General features: G+C 44.4%; 1 protein-coding gene across 6 annotated transcripts in view; it reads left to right on the top strand.

The window, feature by feature from the left end:
* KLHL13 (kelch like family member 13) overlaps positions 1–21,268 on the top strand; it is a 115,793-nt gene that overhangs the window by 54,069 nt on the left and 40,456 nt on the right. The window contains exons 1-2 of one of the 6 annotated variants that reach the window (XM_060756070.2): positions 1,466–2,153; positions 2,822–2,935. The exons of 3 other annotated variants lie outside the window; for them this stretch is intronic. In XM_060756070.2, the coding sequence (XP_060612053.1) occupies positions 2,074–2,153; positions 2,822–2,935 (194 nt within the window). In that variant the 5' untranslated portion in view covers positions 1,466–2,073. Of the gene's footprint in view, positions 1–1,465; positions 2,154–2,540; positions 2,936–21,268 lie in introns of those variants that run through there. 2 more of the 6 variants (XM_060756072.2, XM_060756074.2) reach the window with 2 other exon arrangements.

The raw sequence follows: 21,268 nt of genomic DNA, 5'->3' as shown, positions 1-21,268 counted from the left end.
CTGCTGCATATCAGATATTTACATTACAATTCATAACAGTAGCAAAATTGCAGTTATGAAGTAGCGACGAAAATAATATTATGGTTGGGGTTCACCACAACATGAGGAACTGTTTTAAGTGGTCATGGCATTAGGAAGGTTGAGAACCAATGCCAAAGCATTTAAATCGGTGACCACTGACTATTTGTTGTCTATTTTTTATTGTTTTATATTGTTTATACAGTTTTATACTGTTTATACTGTTTTATATTGTTATTATTACACTAGCTGCCCCCCTGCCATGCGTTGCTGTGGCCCAGTCTGGTAATCTGGAATATAAAGTAATGAGAAAGTGTTGGTTTCTAATATAGGTAATGTCTTTATGCTTGTGGGTAAAACAGTATTTCTTGCTGTTTCTTTGTCAGTGTTGATGTGGAGAGTGTCTGGTTTGCCTACTCTGGAACACACAACACATAACTGTCCTTCTTTAGGGGTCCCTTTCAAATCTACGATACTATATCTCTCTCTGTGTGTGAATCATATCTATCTATCTATCTATCTATCTATCTATCTATCTATATATATCTATGACTGGATGGCTCTTTGTTAGGAGGGCTTTGATTACGTTTTCTTGCCCTGGTAAAGGGAGTGGCCTTAAGTATTTTCTGATTGTTATGGGAGTTCTGTGTGGGAAGTTTGCCCCAATTCTGTCGTTTGTGGGGTTCAGAATGCTCTTTGATTGTAGGTGAACTATAAATCCCAGAATCTGCAACTCGCAAATGTCAAGGTCTATTTCTCCCAAACTCCATCTGTGTGCATATATTTGGCCATATTGAGTATTCATGCCAAGTTTGGTCCAGATCCATCATTGTTTGAGTCCACAGTGCTCTCTGGATGTAGGTGAACTACAACTCCCAAATGCAAGGTCAATGCCGACCAAAACCTTCTAGTGTTTTCTGTTGGTCATGGGAGTTCTGTGTGCCAAGTTTGGTTCAATTCTATCGTTGGTGGAGTTCAGAATGTTCTTTGATTATAGGTGAACTATAAATCCCAGCAACTACAATTCCCAAATGACAAAATCATAATTTTTTGAGTGATGGTCACTCCTTGTGTTGTGAGATGTTTTGTTATTTGGTATGATTTCGTTCATTGGTTCTTTTGTTTTTAAGGTACTCATTATGCACAGAGCATTTTTATATATATAGATTGTTGTTAATTGTATATTTATGTTTTGATGTGGGCACCATGGGGTGCCATTTTGTTAGCCGTCCTGAGTCCCTCTGCGGAGGTTGAGAAAGGACGGGATATAAAACCCCTAAATAAATAAACAAACAAACAAACAAACAAATAAATAAAGCATTTTAGGATTCAGGCGCACCTTTACGGCAGGTGAAGTGGAGCAAACTCCCCATCTCTCCGTATCCCCGTACTTTCTTCCCTTTGTGCAGAGCAGGCTCTTTGGCGTGTTTCTTTAAGCATGCTTTTCAAACAGTGCACACAAACACAGCGTCATCCTTGCTTGCCGTCCGCCCCAGAGGTCACCACCGAACAGACCACAAAACTGGGGAACAGCGGGGGGCAACGTGATGGACACCTGCATGCCCTGCGAGGCGAGCACTTTATCAGGACTTGAGGCCATTTGCGAGGTCAGGTTTGCTCCGCTTGGTTGTCTATTGCATCTCCACAAGGACGACGGTTATCAACCGCACGTTGCACTCCGTTCACCCGCTGCGGAGAGAAGACGGAGGCCAACCTTCATGTCTCTGGAGTGTATTGTAAAATGCATGAGATTGTCGTCGTCGTCGTTGTCACGGGCAGGGAAAATGAGAGCTCCTTGACTCCGAAGATGCCACCCGAAAGGACCGAAATGTCTCCTTGCAATCTCCTCTGACTCTGGATTCGGAAAGACTTTGCCTTGTGCCGAAAAATTAAAAAATAATATTATTTGCACTTGGCTGTGGCTTTTTTGTGCCCCCCTCCGCCCCACGATGGCATCCTTGCATTGTTTGCCTTGCACAGGAGGGGAACGAGCCCGAGCCGCTCTGTTTGGCCACTGATCTCTCTCGTTCCCTCTCAGCCGAGTGGCCCAGGGCTATGCTGAGGTTTCTCTCCCACTTGTATTGTTGCCGCTCAAAGGAAGAATGCTCAGAGGATGACAAGTGTATTCTGAGTCGGTATGTTCCTTCCTTTTCATTACAGATCCTGTCTCCCTCTGTTTCTCTCTCTCTCTCTCTTCCTTCCCTCCACCTCTTTTTCTTTGCCTCCTTCTTTTTTTTTCCTGCTACTATTGGTCAGAAACCAGGTTAATAGGTACAGAATGTAGTACAGTGCTGCAGTGTGAAGGCAGAACAATAGCGGCACAAGCCAGTTCTTGGGGTGGGGTGGAGGAAAGGGGGTGGCGGAGGAAGAAGAGGCAATCTTTTTATAGACCAAGGCTGCATTGTGGCGGGTTGTACAGTGCAGCCTCTCTCTCTCTGTCTCCTTCTCCTCCTCTTTTCTAGCCTTTCTCTCTCTCTCTCTCTCTTCCCCCCTCCTCACTCTTTTTTCAATATATGCTGCAGTCAACACTTCCCTAATGAGGCGGCAGCCTTTGTCGAGAGAGCGCAAGGCTGGGAATATCGCTTCGAAGCGGGGATGGCAGGGTCTGACTAAAAGGGGAGATGCCTTCCCGCAGCCCCTTTTCCCGGATGGGGAGCCTCGGCTTAAGGTCACCGGCGACGCTGGCTTGGCTCCTTCCCAATAGTGGCCGCCGTCGTGCCACCACCGTGCCGCTCGCGTGTGCCTGGAATGGAAGCCCGAGTTGGTAGTCTTGTTATGGAAACGCTGTTTGCTGTTATTGTAGTATCGCGGTGACCAACATGCCATTGAAATGGAAAACGAGTTCTCCTGCGATCTGGAAATTCCCCGTTCCTGTGCTTAAAACCTCCAGGTCGTCGCCGCTTTCGCCAGCGTACATGTAAGTGACAGGGCGGAGGGTACTTTGAATGTGAGATTGCAATCACCTTTATCTCTCCCTTCCGTGGGGTTTTTGTGTGTGTGAGATCGAGGTCCGACCTCCTCTTTTCCTTCTTTATTTTGTGGCGATGTGATGACATTGGTCTCTGAATGTGTTTCCTTCCTGACCTTTGCATCCCTCTCCTCCGAATCCGTAACCTTCCTTCTTTTGTCGGTTCCCCATTTCTTCTGCCACCGCCCTGAAAATGATCGATGGGCGCTGTGTTAGAGAAGGAAAGAAGAATCTGAGAAAGAGGACAGATTCGGTCATACTGTCTCCACGATTTTCTTTTTCAGTGTCAAAGTTTGTGTGTGGTCATTGGTCTTTAATGTGGACTTGAGGCGAGCGAGTCAAGAAGCGAGCCAATATACAGTGCCTGCTGTGGCGTCCTTTTCTGTGTTGTTTGTATGTGACTGTGTGTCCAACGTGGTGAAACGGTACGGTTGAGTCTCGCTTTGGTTGCGATTTTTCGTTCAAGCAAGCACTCGAAAAATCTCAAAGCAGAAGTCGGTCGTGAAAATGTTGCCATCCCCAGCACCGCAGAGATTTTGTCTTCGCCGCTTCCTCTTTGTCAAAAAGGGCACTGTGGTCTTTTCGTAGACTGGGTCTGCTGTGCGTTTCTGGCTGACACCGAGCACAGCACATGGCCTGCCAAAAAGGCAAATGCAGGCAAGGGAAGCAAACGTGGTTCTGGTGATACTCATTAGTTAATGAGCCATGATGTGGCCAGCTTCCCTGGCGCTTCTCGGTAAAACATGAGATATTATCTCAGGCGACTGCCTTTCGGTGTTACAGTTCTAATTTAATGTTCGTTGCCTTCACTGATTGGCAAATAACCCATCAAAATGGCAATTCTGCCCTTTTGCTTGGAAGTTGGCATCAATATATGTTTATAACACACCTGCAGACATCTGATTCTTCTTCTTTTCAAAAGGACAAGATTGCCATAAGGCAATGTTTCTCAATCTTCCCAATGCCGTGAACCCTTAATCGAAATAATAATAATAATAATAATAATAATAATAATAATAATCTTTATTTATACCCCGCCACCATCTCCCCAATGGGGACTCGGACCCCAAAGGGCATCTGGTCCAGCCCCCTTCTAATAATAATAATAATAATAATAATAATAATAATAATAATCTTTATTTATACCCCGCCACCATCTCCCCAATGGGGACTCGGAGCGGCTTACATGGGGCCAAGCCCAGGACAACATGTAACAGAAAAATAAAATAAAATGTTCCTCATGTTGTGGTGACCCCCAACCAAAACATTATTTTCGTTGCTATTTCATAACTGTAATTTGCTACTGTTATGAATCGTAATGTAAATATCTGATATGCAGGATGTATTTTCATTCACTGGACAAATTTGGCACAAGTACCCGATACAGTCCAATTTGAATACTGGTGGGGAATAGGGGGGAATTGATTTTGTCATTTGGGAGTTGTAGTTGCTGGGATTTATGGTTCATCTACAATCAAAGAACATTCTGAACTCCACCAATGATGGAATTGAACCAAACTTGGCACACAGAACTCCCATGACCAACAGAAAATACTGGAAGGGTTTGGTGGGCACTGGCCTTGAATTTTGGAGTTGTAGTTCACCTACATCCAGAGAGCACTGTGGACTCAAACAATGATGGATCTGGACCAGACTTGGCACAAATACTCAATATGCCTAAATGTGTTGGAGTTTGAGAAAAATAGACTTTGACATTTGGGAGTTGTAGTTGCTGTGATTTATAGTTCACCTACACTCAAAGAGCATTCTGAACCCCACCAACGATAGAATTGGGCCAAACTTCCCACACAGAACCCCCATGACCAACAGAAAATACTGTGTATTGTCGAAGGCTTTCATGGCCGGAATCACTGGGTTGTTGTAGGTTTTTTCGGGCTATATGGCCATGGTCTAGAGGCATTCTCTCCTGACGTTTCACCTGCATCTATGGCAAACATCCTCAGAGGTAGTGAGGTCTGTTGGAACTAGGCAAAAGGGTTTATATATCTGTGGAATGACCAGGGTGGGACAAAGGACTCTTCTCTGCTGGAGCTAGGTGTGAATGTTTCAACTGGCCACCTTGAAAATACTGTGTTTTCTGATGGTCTTTGGCAACCCCTCTGACATCCCCTCGCAACTCCCTCATGGGTCCTGATCCCCAATTTGGGAACCACTGGTCATACTCAATATGCCCAAATGTGAACACTTGTAGAGTTTGGGGAAAATAGACCTTGACATTTGGGAGTTGTAGTTGCTGGAATTTATAATTCACTTGCAATCAAAGAGCATTCTGAAGCCCACCAATGATACAATTCGGCCAAACTTCCCACACAGAACCCCCATGACCAACAGAAAATACTGTGGGTTGTTTTAGGTTTTTCCAGGCTATATGGCCATGTTCTAGAGCCATTTTCTCCTGACGTTTTGCCTGCATCTATGGCAAGCATCCTCAGAGGTAGTGAGGTCTGTTGGAACTAGGAAAAAGGGTTTATATATCTGTGGAATGACCAGGGTGAGACAAAGGACTTATGTCTGCTGGAGCTAGGTGTGAATGTTTCAACTGACCACCTTGATTAGCATTTAATGGCTTGGAAGTGCCTGGGGGGAATCTTTTGTTGAGAGTGATTTGATGTGCCTGATTGTTTATTCTCTGCTGTTTTGCTGTTGTAATTTTTGAGTTTTTTAATACTATGTTTTCTGATGGTCTTTGATGACCCCTCTAACACTCCCTCGTGACCCCCCGCCCTAGATTCCGACCTCCAGGTTGAGAAACATGGTTTTAATATTTGAAAGCGGCAAAATCAAAAGCTTGAAAGGAAAGGGGTATGATGAAACTTTGGAGGAGAAAGAATAGTTTTTGGCCAAGAGAAGACAAACCATAAGACAATAGGGTTGTCTCCTAATGGGTGATGCAATGGATTTTGGGGCATTTCCACTCCAGGTGACTCCATCTGCCCAGACTTCAAGCAAAAGGGAGAGAGGGCTGCTGCTGTCCAGTTTTGAAAAGGCCTTGTGTTGGAAATACCTCGTGTTGGAACAACCGAGCGCTGTGTGGCTGGTGCATTTCCCCCTCTTCCTTACAGCGGCCCATAAATCTTCAGCATTCCATGAAGTGAAGCTTTCATGCGAAGGGAGGTGGGGAAACTTCACATTTTTCATGCCGGAACTGGCTTGTGTTCATCTGTGCATCAGCACTTACCATTCAAAAGCAGGTCACAAGCAAAGTTTTGAAAACTGTCTAAGAATTATGTAAAGCAGTGTTTCTCAACCTGGGGGTCGGGACACCTGGCGGGGGGGGGGGGTCATGAGTGGGTGTCAGAGGGGTCGCCAAAGACCATCAGAAAGCACAGTATTTTCTGTTGGTCATGGGGGTTCTGTGTGGTAAGTTTGGCTCAATTCTATCATTGGTGGGGTTCGGAAAACTACAAGTCCCAGCAGCTACAACTCCCAAATGACAAGGTCTATTTTCCCCAAACTCCACCAGTGTTCACATTTGGGCATATTGAGTATTTGTGCCAAGTTTGGTCCAGATTCATCATTGTTTGAGTCCACAGTGCTTTTTGGATGTAGGTGAACTACAACTCCAAAACTCAAGGTCAATGCCCAGCAAGCCCTTTCAGTATTTTCTGTTAGAATCATAGAATCAAAGAGTTGGAAGAAACCTCATGGGCCATCCAGTCCAACCCCATTCTGCCAAGAAGCAGGAATATTGCATTCAAATCACCCCTGACAGATGGCCATCCAGCCTCTGTTTAAAAGCTTCCAAAGAAGGAGCCTCCACCACACTCCGGGGCAGAGAGTTCCACTGCTGAACAGCTCTCAGCATTAGGAAGCTCTTCCACATGTTCAGATGGAATCTCCTTTCTTGTAGTTTGAAGCCATTGTTCCATTGCGTCCTAGTCTCCAGGGAAGCAGAAAACAAGCTTGCTCTCTCCTCCCTGTGGCTTCCTCTCAGATATTTATACAAGGCTATCATATCTCTTCTCAGCCTCCTCCTCCTCCTTTTCCTTCTCCTCCTCCTCCTCCCTCTTCCTTCTCCACCTTCTCTTCCTCCTCCTCCTCCTCCTCCTCCTCCTCCTCTTCCTTCTCCTCTTCCTTCTCCACCTTCTCCTCCTTCTCCTTCTCCTCCCTCTTCGTTCTCCACCTTCTCTTCCTCCTTCTCCTCCTCCTTTTCCTCCTCTTCCTTCTCCTCCTCTTCCTTCTCCACCTTCTCTTCCTCCTCCTCCTTTTCCTCCTCCTCCTCCTTTTCCTCCTCTTCCTTCTCCTCCTTTTCCTTCTCCACTTTCTCCTCCTCCCCCCTCTTCCTTCTCCACCTTCTCTTCCTCCTCCTCCTCCTCCTCCTCTTCCTTTCTCCTCCTCCTTCTCCTCCTCTTCCTTCTCCTCCTTTTCCTTCTCCACCTCCTCCTCCTCCTCTTCCTTCTCCACCTTATCTTCCTCCTCCTCCTCCTCCTCCTCCTCCTCCTCCTCCTTTTCCTTCTCTTCCTTCTCCTCCTCTTCCTTTTCCACTTTCTCTTCCTCCTGCTCCTCCTCTTCCTTCTCCTCCCCCTCTTCCTTCTCCACCTTCTCTTCCTCCTTCTCCTCCTCCTTCTCCTCCTCTTCCTTCTCCTCCTCTTCCTTCTCCACCTCCTCCTCCTCCTCCTCTTCCTTCTCCACCTTATCTTCCTCCTCCTCCTTCTCCTTCTCTTCCTCCTCCTTTTCCTTCTCTCTTTCTCTTCCTTCTTTACCTTGCTCTCTTCCTTCCCTTTTTTGGAGTGAATATGGACATGGCAGTGCTAGCAGTTAAACCTTTCATGTGGTCAAGTGCACCTTTTTCTAAATGGGCATATCATATTCTAAGGAGCAGCTGTTCCTTGCCTCAAGCCCTTGGGAAATACTTTGGAATACATCAAACCATACATTGAATGGAATGTATTAAATAAGCTGGGAGCATTATTCCCATGCAGTCAAAATACATTTCACTTGGAGTGGAGCAATTTGCAAGATCAAAATGTATTTGGGAAGAGGATGGGTGGGTTTTTTTGTTTGGTTTAGTACAGAACATTTTGTGGTAGAATTACTGAACCCCTAAGATCATGGGAGCTTTGATATTTTGTAGTGGTGGCTACAGATCTGGTGCAGTGTGCCATGCGGAGTTCACGGGAGTTCATTTTGGGTGTGAAATAGTCACGCTTTCTGAGTTAGTGCCAAAGCGTTGGTTGTCTTAAAGCACCTGTGCTTTGATGCATCCCATTCCTTGTCAGATATGTCTTTAACCTTGTGATTTTAGAAGTAAGTGGAATAAAAAAAGAAATGTGAAGCCCTTTGTAAAATCAGCCTTCCAGACAACAGGAAAAGGAGTAAGGACTGTCTAGAAGTCTATTTATCTATCTATCATCTATCTATCTATCTATCTATCTATCTATCTATCTATCTATCTATCGATCTATTTACTATACTTCTATACCGCCATTCTCAGTCCAAGAGCGACTCATGGCGGTTTACAAAATAGCAGGATTTGATGCCCACAGCAATACAAAGATAATTAAACATTGAAAACATTTAACACAGATAAAAATTCATTACAAATAATATCAATAAAACATAATAAAAAACCATAAGTCCTCCGCATTTCATTACCAATCATTATCCAGTCTCGTTATCCAACCGTTCCGTGATCAGAGTTTAACAGCTACACTCATATAGCCAGGTTTTGACATTTTTGCAAAACATTAAGAGTGTAGGGGCCGATATAATGTCCCTGGGGAGGCCATTCCACAACCGAGGGGCCACCACTGAGAAGGCCCTGTCTCTCGTCCCCACCAGTCTAGCCTGTGAAGATGGCAGGACCGAGAGCAGGGCCTCCCCAGAAGATCTTAAATTCCTAGAGGGTTCATCAGGAGAGATACGTTCGGACAGGTAAGCAGGGCCGGAACCGTTTAGGGCTTTATAGGCGAAAGCCAGCACTTTGAATTGTGCTCAGTAGCAGATTGGCAGCCAGTGGAGCTGGTGCAACAGAGGAGTTGTATGCTCCCTGGGCGCTGCTCCTGTTAACAACCTGGCTGCCGCACGTTGGACCGTTTGAAGCTTCTGAACAGTCTTCAAAGGCAACCCCACGTAGAGAGCATTGCAGTAGTCTATACGGGATGTAACCAGAACATGGACCACCGTGGCCAAGACCGATTTCCCAAGGTACGGGCGCAGCTGTTTAGCTCCAGGGAAGTCTTGCAACCCCTCTATTCAGCCACACCTGGAATCACATTGTTCCCCATTCTGGACACCGCAGTCTAAAGGAGATGTTAAGAAACTGGAATGTGTGCAGAGGAGGGTGACTCAAATGATCAAGGGTCTGGAGAACAAGCCCTATGAGGAGCGACTTAAAGAGCTGGCATGTTTAGCCTGCAGAAGATAAGGCTGAGACATGATGCAGGCCATGTATCAATATGTGAGGGGAAGTCATAGGGAGGAGGGAGCAAGCTTGTTTTCTGCTGCCTTGGAGACTAGGACACAATGGAACAATGACTTCAAACTCCAGGAAAGGAAATTCCATCTGAACATGAGGAAAAGCTTCCTAATGCTGAGAGCTGTTCAGCAGTGGAACTCTCTGTCCCAGAGTGTGGTGGAGGTTCCTTCTTTGGAGGCTTTTAAGCAGATGCTGGATGGTGCTTTGAATGTGATTTTCCTGCTTCTTGGCAGGGGGTTGGACTGGATGGCCCACGAGGTCTCTTCCAACTCTAGGTTTCTATGATTCTATGACTGCATGTCCAATGCAAGAAAAGTCACCCTTTGGTTCCTTAGTCTTCACTGGAGTTTGGTTCCAGAACTAGGTAAGAATACCCAGATTTATGGAAGTTCGGTGCATACAATGGTGGAATAATAATAATAATAATAATAATAATAATAATAATAATAATCTATATAAATAAAAACGTAATGTTCGTTTGTGGAATTAACATAACTCAAAAACCACTGGATGAATTGTCATGAAATTTGGACACAATATTCCTATCAGGCCAACGAGTGACCATCACTCATAAAAACACTGAAAAATACAGCATAAGGGACTTTAAAAGCCGAAAAAGTAAAAAGACACTTCAGCGCATGTACAAAATCACATATGTACACACACACACACACATATATATACACATACAAAACACATATACATAGACACTGGGCCACAACAACGCATGGCAGGGGACAGCTAGTAATCTATATAAATAAAAATATAATGTTAGTTTGTGGGATTAACATAACTCAAAACCACTGGACGAATTGTCATGAAATTTGGACACAATACTCCTATCAGGCCAACGAGTGACCATCACTCATAAAACACTGAAAAACACAGCAGAAGGGTCTTTAAAAGTCCAAAAATAAGAAATACATACAACGTATGTGCAAAACCACACACACACACATATATATACATACACACGCAAACACACATATATACATAAATATACACACGCGAAGCACATATACACAGACTGGGCCACAGCAACGTGTGGCAGGGGACAGCTAGTAGTCAATAATAATAATAGTCAATAATAATAATAATAATAATAATAATAATAATAATAACAACAACAAACTGCAAAGGCTCTGGCATAAACCAGTACAGGTGGTCCCAGTGGTCATGGGCACACTGGGTGCCGTGCCAAAAGATCTCAACCGGCATTTGGAAACAATAAACATCGACAAAATCACGATCTGTCAACTGCAAAATGCCACCTGACTTGGATCTGCGCGCATCATTCGAAAATGCATCACACAGTCCTAGACACTTGGGAAGTGTTCGACTTGTGATTTTGTGATACGAAATCCAGCATATAGGTCTCGTTTGCTGTGACATAATGTGTTTTTGTGTCAGTAAAATAATAATAATAATAATAATAATTAACAACAACAGTGAATTTATTACCCACCTCTCCTTGCGGCTCAAGGTGGGATAAAACACTATTAAAATATATATAACAAAACACACAAAATTAAAATCTTGTAAAATCTTGTAGTCCCTGATAAAAAATGGCAAAATCAAGGATTGGATTTTTTAAACAAATATTATCAATGTGTGGATGGTTGACTTTGTGGATGCAGAATCCATAAACACAGAGACCAATTAATATATTACTTATGTGGCTATGCGTGTCTAGATAAACCACGAGATGAAGGAGCCCATCAAGGAGTAAGAAATCAGTCTTCACTATTGAAGCAAGCAGTAATTGCCTCTTTTGATCTCCTAGTCAAATTTATTTGCTCTAAATCGAGTTGCTAGCTCCGGCTAGAGTTAACTTTCTGAATCGGTGGAGCTTACGGCGTGTATTGACTTGTTTGCTGCTCCTGCTTTATAGTTTTCAAGTCATTTCTGACTTAGGGTGACCCTAAGGTGAACCTATCGCAGGGCTTTCTTGGCAAGATGTCTTCAAAGGGGAGCTACACTTTGGTTTACCCTTACCTTCTTTTGTGGCTGGAGGAATGTGACTTGCCCAAGGCCATCAATGGCTTTCCCTGGCTGAACAGGGATTCAAATCCTGGCTTCCCAGTTCAATGCTCAAACTGTACTGGATGGTCTCAAACAAACCTCTCTATGGAAGGAATGGGCCTCCTTCCATGGGGAGGAGTGAAGGAGACCTTGCAGATGACAGCCTTTGGCCTCTCTTAAAGGACAGAAAGCTGGCAGAGTGATGTCTTGAAGGCCAAGTTGTCCAACATCTCCTGGAAGTCTCTGGCAGATTTTCAGCCTTTGCTGTGTATACAAAAGTCTCAGAGAGGCAACCAAGGGATCCTCAAAGTGACCAGAGACGTAAGACCAATTCTTGTCAGGCCTCTATCTCACCTGGGCCCTCAGTATAGAACAGTGTTTCTCAACCTACTTACTTACTTAGGCGATCCCTCGTTGTCTGAGTAGGATAATCTTCCAGGGTGGGTCCGTAGGTGACTGTGGAGCCCTATTCTTGATCTGCATCTTCTCCCACAGTGAGGGCACTGGTTTCCAGGTGGAAGGTGGTCCCATTCGGGGTTGGCTTGACGCACCTTCCTCTTGGCACTTCTCTCTTTCGCCCTCCATTGTGCCTCTTCAAATTCTGCAGCACTGCTGGTCACAGCTGACCTCCAGCTGGAGCGCTCACAGGCCAGGGCATCCCAGTTCTCAGTGTCTATGCCAGAGTTTTTAAGGTTGGCTTTGAGCCCATCTTTAAATCTCTTTTCCTGCCCACCAATGTTCCGTTTTCCATTCTTGAATTTGGAGTAGAGCAACTGCTTTGGGAGACTGTGGTCAGGCATCCAGACAACGTGGCCAGTCCAGCAGAGTTGATGGCGGAGGACCATCACTTCAGTGCTGGTGGTCTTTGCTTCTTCCAGCATGCTAACATTTGTCTGCCTGTCTTCCCAAGAGATTTGTAGGATTTTCTGGAGGCAGCACTGATCGAATCGTTCCTGGAGTTGCATGTGACGTCTGTAGACTGGACTGTAGACAGTGGCCTGTAGACACTCCACGTTTCGCAGGCGTAGAGCAGGGTTGGGAGGACAATAGCTTTATAAGCAAGCCCCTTGGTATCCTTACAGATGTCCCGGTCCTCAAACACTCTGCTTCATTTGGAAAAATGCTGCATTCACAGAACTCAGGCAGTGTTGTATTTTCGGTGTCGATGTTGATTTTGGTGGAGAGGTGGTTACCAAGGTAGCGGAAATGGTCAATGTTTTCTAATGTTACACCATTAAGCTATATTTCTGGCATTGGAGAGGGATTGGCTGGTGACTGCTGGAAGAGGACTTTGATTTTCTCGATGTTTAATGACAGGCCGAGCTTCTCATATGCTTCTGTGAAGGTGTTTAGAGTGACTTGTAGATCTTCTTCTGAATGCGCACAGACAATGTTGTCATCAGCATACTGGAGTTCTATAACAGATGTTGTTGTAACCTTGTTTTTGGCTTTCAGTCTGCTGAGGTTTGCCATCTATCCGATAGATGATTTCCACTCCGGTGGGAAGCTTCCCATCAACAAGATGAAGTATCATAGCGATGAAGATGGAAAATAAAGTTGAAGCAACAACACATCCCTGTTTGACACCTGATTCCACCTTGAATGGGTCACTTTGGGAGGCATTGCTGTCCAAGACTGTTGCCATCATAGAGGAGCCGTAGGATGTTCTCAGATTTGTTAGGGCACCTGATTCTTTGAGGATGGTCCAGAGAGCACTGCGATTCACTGTGTCGAATGCCTTTGCAAGGCCAATGAATGCCATGTAAAGTGGTTGATTTTGTTCCCTGCATTAGGGGTCGGGGCGATGGAGTATCAGAGGGGTTGCCAAAGATCATCAGAAAATACAGTATTGTCTGTTGGTCATGAAGGTTCTGTGTAGGAATTTTGGCCCAATTCTATCATTGGTGGGGTTCAGAATGCTCTCTGATTGTAGGTGAACTATAAATCCAAGCAACTACAACTCCCAAATGTCAAATCTATTTTCCCCAAACTCCGCCAGTGTTCACAATTGGGCATATTGAGTATTTGTGCCAAGTTTGGTCCAGATCCATCATTGTTTGAGTCCACAGTGCTCTCTGGATGTAGAACTACAACTCCAAAACTCAAGGTCAATGCCCACTAAACCCTTCAAGTGTTTTCTGTTGGTCATGGGAATTCTGTGTGCCAAATTTGGTTCAATTCCATCATTGGTGGAGTTCAGAATGCTCTTTGATTGTAGGTGAACTATAAATCCCAACAACTACAACTCCCAAATGACAAAATCACATCAGGACTTCTCTGAATTTCTGCAAAGAGCAGTGTTTTCTGTTCGTCATGGGAATTCTGTGTGCCAAATTTAGTTCAGTTCCATCATTGGTGGAGTTCAGAATGCTCTTTGATTGTATGTGAACTATAAATCCCAACAACTACAACTCCCAAATGACAAAATCACATCAGGACTTCTCTGAATTTCTGCAAAGAGCAGTGTTTTCTGTTCGTCATGGGAATTCTGTGTGCCAAATTTAGTTCAGTTCCATCATTGGTGGAGTTCAGAATGCTCTTTGATTGTATGTGAACTATAAATCCCAACAACTACAACTCCCAAATGACAAAATCACATCAGGACTTGTCTGGACTTCTGCAAAGAGCAGTTTCTTGTGAAAAGGTCAACCAGGTCTAGGTGTTTTCTCTTCCCCAAGATGGACTATGAACACAGGCTGGAGGTTGGTTATATTCCTGGAGGCTGAGATGAGTAGATTGACCTCAAGCCTTGTAAGATGGAGTTTCCATCTGATACTGGCGTTACATCAAGTCAGGGATTTGGGTGCTCTTTCATGGTCACACACCAGATTCTTGTCCTGTACTTCAAGGACCATGGATCTTGAAGCTGGGTGTGTGGGTGCTTCCTATATTTTAGGCTCCATTAAAACATCTGGCAAAGTCCGGACACTCTTCTCTTCTGCATGACTTCTAGAGGGTCCAGTCCCATTACCAGTGCAGCGTTTTCATCTCTTCGAGCAAAGATAGTAAATACAGATCTTGGCATAGAGTCCTGCATAATGTACTCTTAACTTTTATTTCTATTTTTGGATCTTTGTTCAAATACGTGTCTTCAAAGACGAAGCCTTCTCGTCAGCATGTTTAAGACCAGAGCATAATTAAGGTGCATCCTCCTCAGTTCCGTCCCATTACAGGAGATATTTTTATGGTAGTTCAGTGTGGGCACCTTCCATCAGTTGTTGAATACCTGCTGAAGTAATATGTTGCGTTGTAATAGAGTTTTGGGAGTCAAAAGGGATGAAATGGTGCCTTTTTGTCATGCTCTCCTTTGAAAAAGGGCGATATAGTCTCATGATCACTTGACATACTTAGTTTTGTGTTTTCCCATGAGAAGTCAAGCGGTTTATGTGTCCTGGAGCAAAATGCAGTGTCTTGGAGGTGTCTGTTGAGTGGGATCAAAGGCCATCCAATAAAATCCACAGAAGAAACAGGAGATGTGTTTCAAGATACAGGAGAGCCTCATCCAACCTTTGCTCATCCAACGTTCTGTATTATCCAACGCAGTCTGCCTCCCGCCCGGATCCACAACTGTTCCAATACATTGTGATGTTTTGGTGCTAAATTCGTAAATACAGTAATTACTACCTTCGTGACCGTATCTCGTTCCACATACCAACCCAGGCCCTTCGTTCCTCAGGGGAGGTCCTCCTTTCACTCGTCTTGTGGGCACAAGGGAGAGAGCCTTCTCTTCTGTGGCCCCCCGACTTTGGAACTCTTTACCTGGGGAGATCAGGAAAGCCCCTTCACTGGAAACATTTAAAAAGAACCTCAAAACCTGGCTTTTCCGCTGCGCTTTTGGCGAGTAGGTGCACAGCATGATATTTTACACCCCTCAACGTTTTCGGCTAATGGAGTTCGTGCCCTCCAAATAGGATGTTCTGCCCCACAAATCTGTGTGTTTTGAGTTCCATTTAAACGTCTTGCTCCTATTTTATCTCATCATAGTTTGTTAATTGTTTTTATTCGGAATATGTGGCCCGCCCATTGCCATCTCTATTGTGATTGTGTCTATTGGAATGTTTATTATTATTATTATTATTATTATTATTATTATTAATGTCATTTTGATAATGTTGTTGTTGTCTGTTGTATATGATTTGATTTTATTGCTGTGTTATGTTGTCCGGGCTTGGCCCCATGTAAGCCGCTCTGAGTCCCCATCGGGGAGATGGTGGCGGGGTAGAAATAAAGTTTATTATTATTATATTACTAGCTGTCCCCTGCCACGCGTTGCTGTGGCCCAGTCTGGTGATCTGGAAAATAAAGTAATGAGAAAGTGTTGGTTTCTAATATATGTAATTCCTTTATGCTTGTGGATAAACCAGTATTTCTTGTTGTTTCTTTGTCAGTGTTGATGTGGAGAGTGTCTGGTTTGCCTACTCTGGAATATGCAACATATCATAGTCCTTCTTTAAAGGTCTCTTTCAAATCTGTGATACTATATCTCTGTGTGTGTGTGATCATCATATCTATCTATCTATATTTATGACTGGATGGCTCTTTGTCAGGAGGGCTCTGATTACATTTTCTTGCCCTGGTGAAGAGAGTTGGACTCGATGGCCTTAAGTATTTTCTGTTGGTCATGGGGGTTCTGTGTGGGAAGTTTGCACCATTTCTGTTGTTTGTGGGGTTCAGAATGCTCTTTGATTGTAGGTGAACTGTGAATCCCAGTGACTACAACTCCCAAATGTGAAGGTCTGTTCCCTCCAAACTCCATCTGTGTTCATATTTGGGCATATTGAGTGCTTGTGCCAAGTTTGGTCCAGATCCATCATTGTTTGAGTCCACAGTGCTCTCTGGATGTAGGTGAACTACAACTCCCAAACTCAAGGTCAATGCCCACCAAACCATTCCAGTGTGTTCTGTTGGTCATGGTAGTCCTGTATCCATGTTTGGTTCAGTTCCATCATTGGTGGAGTTCAGAATGCTCTTTGATTGTAGGTGAACTATAAATCCCAGCAAGTACAACTCCCAAATGTCAAGGTCTATTTCCCTTAAACTCCATCTGTGTTCATATTTGGGCATATGGAATATTCGTGCCAAGTTTGGTCCAGATCCATCATTGTTTGAGTCCACAGTGCTCTCTGGATGTGGGTGAACTACAATTCCCAAACTCAAGGTCAATGTCCACTAAACCCAGTTTTTTCTGTTGGTCATGGGAGCCCTGTGTGCTAAGTTTGGCCCAATTCCATCATTGGTGGAGTTCAGAGTGCTCTTTGATTGCAGGTAAACTATAAATCCCAGCAACGACAATTCCCAAATGACAAAATCAATTTTTGAGTGGAGGATATACATTGGACTGTTAGGTGCCTTGTGTCCAAATTTGGTGTCAATTCCTCCAGTGGTTTTTGAGTTCTGATGGTATCACAAACAAACATTACATTTTTATTTATATAGATTCTCTCAGATAAGACAAATAGCTTTCTAAGAAATTCTTATGTTTTCCACTTTTGTGAGGGCCCTGCTTCCCCCCTCCCCTCCCCCCTCCCCGAAAGTCAAGGTACTACTCTGTGTAAAACCAACAAAATCTACTTACACTGCCTGTAACCTATACATATGGATCCAGGGAACACTCTCACCCTTTTCTGGACAAGTAGAAACACATGGACAAAAGCTGAAAGGTTTCTTTTTTAAGTCTCTTGTTAGCAAGTGGTAGAAAAACCTAGATGGCATCTAAGGAGACATTGGATGTGTCTGGGTTCAAAAGGAGAGTGATCAATCGCAAAACTGAAAGATTTTGCAAGAGTGGGATGCGGTCAAGAGCATTTCTTAAAAATCAAAGCACTTATCTTTGGAGCATTTTGAAACATGTCTGTAGTTTCCTCTCTGTCAAGTTACAGGAGCTAAGCCTTTCAGGCTGTTATTGGGAGGCTTGAACGAGGTTGGCTCCTGTGTTTGGGTTCAGGGCCATCTCCTCTGGTGCGCGCTCGTCTGGTTTTTAAGACCTGCAAGGAAAAGAAAGTGGAGAATTTTTGGTTGTCATCTATTGCTTTCTTCCTTGTCTGTATTTTTAAGGTCTTTGTGATGGTGCAGTTGTATTGCTTTGAAGCTTGTACGTGTGCATATATACTTCACGTTGCCTGTCGACTTGTGATGATCCCATAAATTTTTCATAGGTGAGGAGTACAGGTTTCTTTATGTGCTGGCAGAAGTGAAGGGGTGTTAGAAAGAATAAATCAAGCCAAGAAGGCGCAGCTCTTTGAGCCCTATCTGTGGCTGAGGTTGGCGGCGTGTCATGGGGGAAACCTCCTTGCGATCTCACCTGTGCATTGCTCTTTTGTTTCACGTCTAGTGGATGATGCACATGATTTGAGCTCTCCTTGGCATTGAAAGTGGGCATAGGAGTATCATATTGGTGGCTCTTTAGCACAGATAACCTTGGATATCCTTGCATATGTTGTAGAAGTCATAATGTGATTTTATTTATCGTGTCAGGAGTGAACCAAAACAGTTGTATTGCATTAAAAACAAACCAACAAACAAAATACAAAGTTTGCAGACTTTTATTAAATGTCCTTTGACCAGTATCTGGCCACTTGGAGTGCTTCTGGTGTTGCTGCAAGAAGGTCCTCCATTGTGCATGTGGCAGGGCTTAGGTTGCATTGCAGCAGGTGGTCTGTGGTTTGCTCTTCTCCACACTCGCATGTCGTGGATTCAACTTTGTGGCCCCATTTCTTAAGGTTGGCTCTGCATCTCGTGGTGCCAGAGCACAGTCTGTTCAGTGCCTTCCAAGTCACCCAGTTTTCTGTGTGCCCAGGGGGGAGTCTCTCATTTGGTATCAGCCATTGGTTGAGGTTCTGGGATGGAGCCTGCCACTTTTGTACTCTCGCTTGCTGACGTGATCCAGCGAGTGTCTCTGTAGATCTTAGAAAACTATTTCTTGATTTAAGTCGTTGATCTGCTGACTGATACCCAAACAGGGGGTGGGCTGGAGATGTCACTGCCTTGGTCCTTTCACTATCGGCTGCTACTTCCCAGCGGATGTCAGGTGGTGCAATACCAGTTAAACAGTGTAATTTCTCGAGTGGTGTAGGGCGCAGACACCCCGTGATAATGCAGCATGTCTCATTAAGAGCCACATCCACTGTTTTAGCGTGGTGAGATGTGTTCCACACTGGGCATGCATACTCAGCAGCAGAGTAGCATAGCACAAGGGCAGATGTCTTCACTGTATCTGGTTGTGATCCCCAGGTTGTGCCAGTCAGCTTTCATATGATATTGTTTCTAGTGCCCACATGAGAGAAGACTTGAGAGAAGCCTCCCCACAGGATTACAAGACATTCAGACATTGTCCCCTGGGCAACATCTTCGTAGATGCAGATTCCCTATTTCCAGAAGCGACCAGAAGCGACTTGCAGAATGCAACGAAACAAGCAAACCAACCAACGGACCTTTTCAGGACCAACCATGACAATAATGTGATGAATGGATTGAATGAATTGTATGATTGCGGTCCGGCTGGGAGTCTATTATTATTTATTTATTTAGAACTTTTATATACTGGTCTTCTCGACCTCCGGAGAGGGACTTAGGCCCGTTTACAACAAAGATTCATAAACAATAGTTTAAAACATCACACCCCATAATACACTAATACATAAAATACATTAAAAAGCAATCATATATTAAGGTCTGGCAAGGCTGAAGACACCATCCTAAAAATGGAACCTGGAAAGCTACATTATGGAAAACAAAGGGGATGAAGAATTCATTAACTTTGGCATGAAAAGTGCTAATGAGAAAACTTCTGAACTGACTTGAGAACTTCTACTGTAAACAACACATGTTTACATAGTCAAACACAGTGTTATCTTAAGAAAGAAGTTAAACAACTTATTGGTTCTGAGATTGATGTCACTGTGATTGATGAGGCTCTATCAACTTTGAGCTGAATGACAAAGGTTATCTAAATAACCAAGTAATGGATAACCAAATCTCTACATAAGAGGCTCTTTTCCTTTTCAATTGTGTGCCAGATCTGCAGGAATGCTGCTCTGTCCAACTGCCTCTTGTCTCCAGCAGCAGGCTTGACTGCTGAGTATGAATGTTGATTATATGTGAGTGAGTGCTGAGTATACGTAATGTTTCCCCTTTGTGTAACCAATATAGCGATTATAAAACCTGTACTAGCTCTAGATTTAAAGATGGGCTCCAAGCCAACCTTAAAAACTCTGGCAACTTCATATGAAACATTAGAAAATGTTGACCATTTCTGCTACCTTGGCAGCCACCTCTCCACCAAAGTCAACATTGACACTGAAATACAACACCGCCTGAGCTCTGCGAATGCAGATTTTTTCTGAATGAAGCAGAGAGTGTTTGAGGATCAGGACATCCAAAACTATTGTCCTCCCAACCCTACTATATGCCTGCGAGATATGGACTATCTACAGATGTCACATGCAACTCCTGGAACGATTCCATCAGCGCTGCCTCCGGAAAATCCTGTAAATCTCTCGTGAAGACAAGCAGACAAATGTCAGTATGCTGGAAGAAGCAAAGACCAAGTGATGGTCCTCCGCCATCAACTCAGCTGGACCGGCCACGTTGTCCGGATGCCCAACCACCGTCTCCCAAAGCAGTTACTCTACTCCAAACTCAAGAACGGAAAACTGAATATTTGTTGTTGCTGTTCATTTGTTCAGTTGTTTCCGACTCTTCGTGACTTCATGGACCAGTCCACGCCAGAGCTCCCTGTCAGCTGTCACCACCCCCAGCTCCTTCAAGGTCAATCCAGTCACTTCAAGGATACCATCCATCCATCTTGCCCTTGGTTGGCCCCTCTTCCTTTTTCCTTCCATTTTCCCCAGCATCGTTGTCTTCCCTAAGTCTTCCTTTATTTTGATGATGTGGCCAAAGTACTTCCTCTTGGCCTCTACTATTCTTCCCTCCAATGAGCAGTCAGGCTTTATTTCTTGAAGTATGGACTGCTGGATCTTCTCACTGTCCAAGGCACTCTCAGAATGGAATGTTAGTGGGCAGGAAAAGAGATTGAAAGACGGGCTCAAACCAACCTTAAAAACTCTGGCATAGACACTGAGAACTGGGAAGACCTGGCCCTTGAGTGCTCCAGCTGGAGGTCAGCTGTGACCAGCAGTGCTGTAGAATTTGAAGAGGCACGAATGGAGGGCAAAAGAGAGAAATGTGCCAAGAGGAAGGTGCATCAAGCCAACCCCAACTGAGACCGCCTTCCACCTGAAACCAATGCCCTCACTGTGGGAGAAGATGAAGGTCAAGAATAGGGCTTCACAGTCACCTATGGACCCACCACCGGTACACTGATCTTGGAAGACTATCCTACTCAGACAACGAGGGATCGCCTAAGAAAGTAAGTAAGGCAGAAAGGAGTTGAACTAGATGGCCCTTGCAATCTAGGATTTTAGGAGATCCTCTGAAGATGCCAGCCACAGATAGAACAGGAGAAATGTGAGGAGAAAATGCTACTGGAAGGTGGCCATACAGCCCGGAAGCTGCATGACACCCCAGTGTTTCTGGCCGTGAAAGACTTTGACAATACGAATTGAGGAGGGCTGGACAAGTCAAACCACAGTTGGCCGGTGCTTTGCCTGTGGCAAGGTTAAAAGAACAGGGCTGTGATGGCTTTGCTCTGCAGGCAATCACAGCGGTGCCATAATTGCTCTTGGGTTTCGCACCAGCCGCCTTTGCTTGGCGGGAATCGTGAGTCATCCTCCTTTTCCAGGGAAAGCAGCGCAGCAAATGCCCAATTAAGAAAGTGGCTTCGGAAATGCTGATGGGAGCTTTTCCCCCCTGCAATCTTCTTG

The sequence above is a fragment of the Anolis sagrei genome, chromosome 10, assembly GCF_037176765.1.
Source record: "Anolis sagrei isolate rAnoSag1 chromosome 10, rAnoSag1.mat, whole genome shotgun sequence".
Lineage (NCBI taxonomy): Eukaryota > Metazoa > Chordata > Lepidosauria > Squamata > Dactyloidae > Anolis > Anolis sagrei.
Note: the sequence above shows the minus strand (reverse complement) of the source record. Positions and strands in the feature narration are given on the sequence as shown.